This window comes from Limulus polyphemus, unplaced genomic scaffold, assembly GCF_000517525.1.
Source record: "Limulus polyphemus unplaced genomic scaffold, Limulus_polyphemus-2.1.2 Scaffold8961, whole genome shotgun sequence".
In the NCBI taxonomy this organism is placed as follows: domain Eukaryota; kingdom Metazoa; phylum Arthropoda; class Merostomata; order Xiphosura; family Limulidae; genus Limulus; species Limulus polyphemus.
This window is the reverse complement of record NW_013674571.1, coordinates 18,099-22,040: the sequence shown is the minus strand read 5'-3', so window position 1 is coordinate 22,040 and position 3,942 is coordinate 18,099. Positions and strand designations below refer to the sequence as shown.

Below are 3,942 nucleotides of genomic sequence, written 5' to 3'. Positions count from 1 at the left end.
TAATTTCTACGGGAAATTAACAAACAAGCAGATGCGTAACAATACGAAAGGCGAAACTCCATTTAAATTTTGTTTTCCGTAGATTTTTACCCACGAGAAACAACCACAGTGACGAATCTGTAGTTAAAAACATCTTACACAACTGCTAAGTAGTCCCCTGCCTGCAGCGGAATTCCGTTCATTTGGGCGATGAAAAACGTCGACATGGTGATAAACAAGGCAGTTCCATTCATGTTTATGGTCGTTCCTAAAGGAACCACAAACCTTGTGACTCGTCTATCGACATGACATTTCTCTTCCAGACAACGTAAGGTCACTGGCATTGTAGCAGAGCTGAAAAATAACACCAAAACTTAGGCCTACAACATTTCATATATATATTGGATCTTCCAGAGAGATAATGATTTGTTAGAAAAATAAATACATGTTTCGATTAGATTAAATAAAAAAGAGGACACGCGGACGATTGATTTGTTATTCGTACTTGTAATTGTACAAAAGTTATGATAACTTTTCCACAAGAGGGATATTCAGTACATAATAGACACTTTGGAACACAGGAGAGTATAATTAAAACAAAAACAGATTAGATTATCCAGTACGTGTTATACAAAGTGTAGTAGACAGAAGTTCTGATAAATCTCTAATACAGAACAACAAAAGCAGATTAGATTATCCAGTACGTGTTATACAAAGTGTAGAAGACAGAAGTTCTGATAAATCTCTAATACAGAACAACAAAAGCAGATTAGATTATCCAGTACGTGTTATACAAAGTGTAGAAGACAGAAGTTCTGATAAATCTCTAATACAGAACAACAAAAGCAGATTAGATTATCCAGTAAGTGTTATACAAAGTGTAGAAGACAGAAGTTCTGATAAATCTCTAATACAGAACAACAAAAGCAGATTAGATTATCCAGTACGTGTTATACAAAGTGTAGAAGACAGAAGTTCTGATAAATCTCTAATCCAGAAGTAAATGGAAAGATTATTAACAAAATCTCGTTGAAAGAGTATGAAAAACTAATGTAATGTTGCGTCAGCGAGTCACATGACTACTGTGGCGCCCTCTTGTTTCTAGAACTATCCCGTATCTTGGCGAATGCTCTAGTATTTGCTAGATGGGGTAGGCTGGTATATAAAAGAGGGGAATGTAATGTGTGTGTAGATATTGAGTAATTGAACTGCAGTCAGAGAGCACGAGAGACGTTACAGCGTTTGTTTAGCTCGATTGTTGAAGTTGAGTGTATCGGTAAAGTTATATTTGGAAAGAATAAACCAGTTTTATTAAGAAAGGAGTTGTGTCGCTTAAGTTTCGTCGGAACGAAGTTACGGAAAGTTAATTAACAAACGGAGACGTAACAGTAAGAAGAAATACGAGCGTAGTCTGTGGGCGAAAAAAAAACGTGAATATAACACAATAACGATTACAAATTTGTCTTAGTGATGGTCGGTGTTTTATCGTTGTTGTTTTTTTCTCCGTTGCTGTGTGTATTACATCTCGAAGTGAAGATGAATGTGATTTGAAAATTAACCAAAATGAATAAAAGCCAGAAAAGGAACTCAAACCTGGATGATACAGCAAACGCTGTTATCATGGCTTGCAGCAACCTGACGAGAAAGACGTACGGATTCTCACGAGTGATGACGAAGAAAAGCAGAGGCTGAGCAACCAGTACTTCTGTAGTAAGAGCTCCCAGAACAGTAACTACAAAAACCGCCATCTGTTGTAATAAAGTCGTAATATCGGAGACGGCGAGTAGTTTGGAACAAATCAAGCTCAAAACACCTATTGGAGTTAACCTGAAAAATAAGTATAACCGTTTATGTTTTGAAATTACTGGGTTTTTATGGATAATTCTCTCGAAGATAAGAGATGTACAAGTGATAAAAAATGTTTGCAAAAATTAAGTATGATGTAGGGATGGCAATAACAAAGAGTAGAGAAACAAGATAGGGATGAATACACAAAACCATACAAAAATAAATCACTATATAAGTAGCCAAATCTATCCAAGAATAACTTTTATCTACAATTAAATGTTGAATTCCTGTCAATTGCATTAATTCAGGTTTGAATAAAAGCATTTAATCTGAACAGTGCTATACAGTCTTACAGTAGCTAATAACCATAAGCTTGTAAGATTGACTCAATACTATTGTCTACTTATGTAGTGATTTTTGTATGGTTTTATGTATCCATCCTTACCTTGCCTCTGTACTTTTTGCCATTGTCATCCCTACATCATAGTTAATATTTGCAAAATGTTTGGTACTTGTTTCCCGTCTTTTTTTTTTAACAATTTAATTGAAGTAGGTTGGTAAGTGAACACTTGTTTTATTTTTATAATTCAATGATAATATATAATGTATATCTTGTTAATTTTATACCATATCACTTTCTTTAATTTTGGATTACACCAGTGGTCAGGACGGTACAAGTACCCCGAATCGCTGGACCGACGTTAATGGGATCTTTACAGAATCCACGCCTACTAGCTTCACCCCAACTCACTGCCTGTGCATACAACCGACTCCACCACATGCTAGGGTCATGTTTATTAATGGGGAGACATCATACAGATCCCAGGCCATGAATTACGATACCACACATATATTGAAAACTTGAAGAAAAGTAGACCGCTATATGATGTACTGTTTGGATAGTTAAGAAACTGGTGTTTTTAAACTCAGGCATCAATAACATGTCCACATATTCTGTCAATTGCATAAATACTTGATACCGTGAATAGTAATTTAGATTTTATTTATTTATTTATACTGATATCATATTTATGAATGAAAAGTAAGTTTGGTTTGAATTTCGTGCAAAGCTAAATGAACGTTATCTGCGCTAGCCGTCCCTAATTTAGCAGTGAAAGACTAGAGAAAAGGCAGTTAGTCATCACCACCCACCGCCATCTCTTGGGCTACTCTTTTACCACATTATAACGCCCCCACAGCTGAAAGGGTGAGCATGTTTGATGGGATGGGGATTCGAACCCGCAACCCTCAGATAGTGAATCAAGCATCCTGCCCACCTGGCCTTGCCGCGCCCGAATTAAAAGTTCAAAACAGAAATGAAACTGTTGTTTATGAAACATGGAAATAATATATGCTTATAAACTAAACTCACTGCTAAGTAGTAGGTTTTCTTTATATTATTTCCTCACAGAAATACGTGTGGTAGAATAACAGAATAATATTACTGTTATTCAAGCTGTGAGACACTCAATAATGTCAATTAGGTGCTCAAATAAGATTAATAACTCAAACTTAGCAATTATTTGTAAGCATCATAGAGTTAAAGAGTGAATATGGCGGCCATTATTCTCTCAGCTCATCCCTACATACTAAGCACTACTGTGTTTAGTGATAGCCTGTTTCTAAGTGCTCTTAAAATGCTTTTCTGGTGTACTAAAGCCATTGCGAAAATTACACTTTTTTGGGGAGTGTAGAAAAAAGTAAAAAAAGTAGATGAACGCTTTAGTTCTTTAGTAAGTTCCCACTTTATCAACATTTTTCAATGATACTGGGAGTATCACAAGCTGTGAAACAGACGATAATGGCATTAGATGCTCAGATGAAGCTATAACTCAACTTTAGCAGTTACTAGACCACCCTGACCCGTTGGGTGACCCACTATTCATAGGTTATGAAGAATTCAAGCTAATTTAAATATTGCACCGAAATGAAGGTTTATTTTGAAATCATTTAATTAAATATTTCAATCCATTTGTGTTATTCATAATTCAAGAAAATATATTTGATTGTTGATCGGGAGTAAAAGGAAAGACAATTTTATTTTTCAAAAAAGTAAAGTCAGAATTTTCAGATATTGTGATGAATTAAATCCATTATGTTGTGGTGTTTCCTCTTAAACCTTCTACAAATAAAAATCAGTAACACTTTATTTTTTCTTTGAATTACCTACATAAC

The 3,942-nt window shown here is 35.0% G+C and overlaps 1 protein-coding gene across 1 annotated transcript in view; it reads right to left on the bottom strand.

Moving 5' to 3' along the window:
* Positions 1–3,942, bottom strand: part of LOC106475670 (excitatory amino acid transporter 2-like) — a 21,952-nt gene that overhangs the window by 4,194 nt on the left and 13,816 nt on the right. Inside the window, exons 6-7 of the mRNA XM_013936348.2 lie at positions 1,573–1,806; positions 139–333 (exon numbers count right to left, since the gene is read on the bottom strand). Of these exons, the coding sequence (XP_013791802.2) occupies positions 139–333; positions 1,573–1,806 (429 nt within the window). The remainder of the gene's footprint in view (positions 1–138; positions 334–1,572; positions 1,807–3,942) is intronic.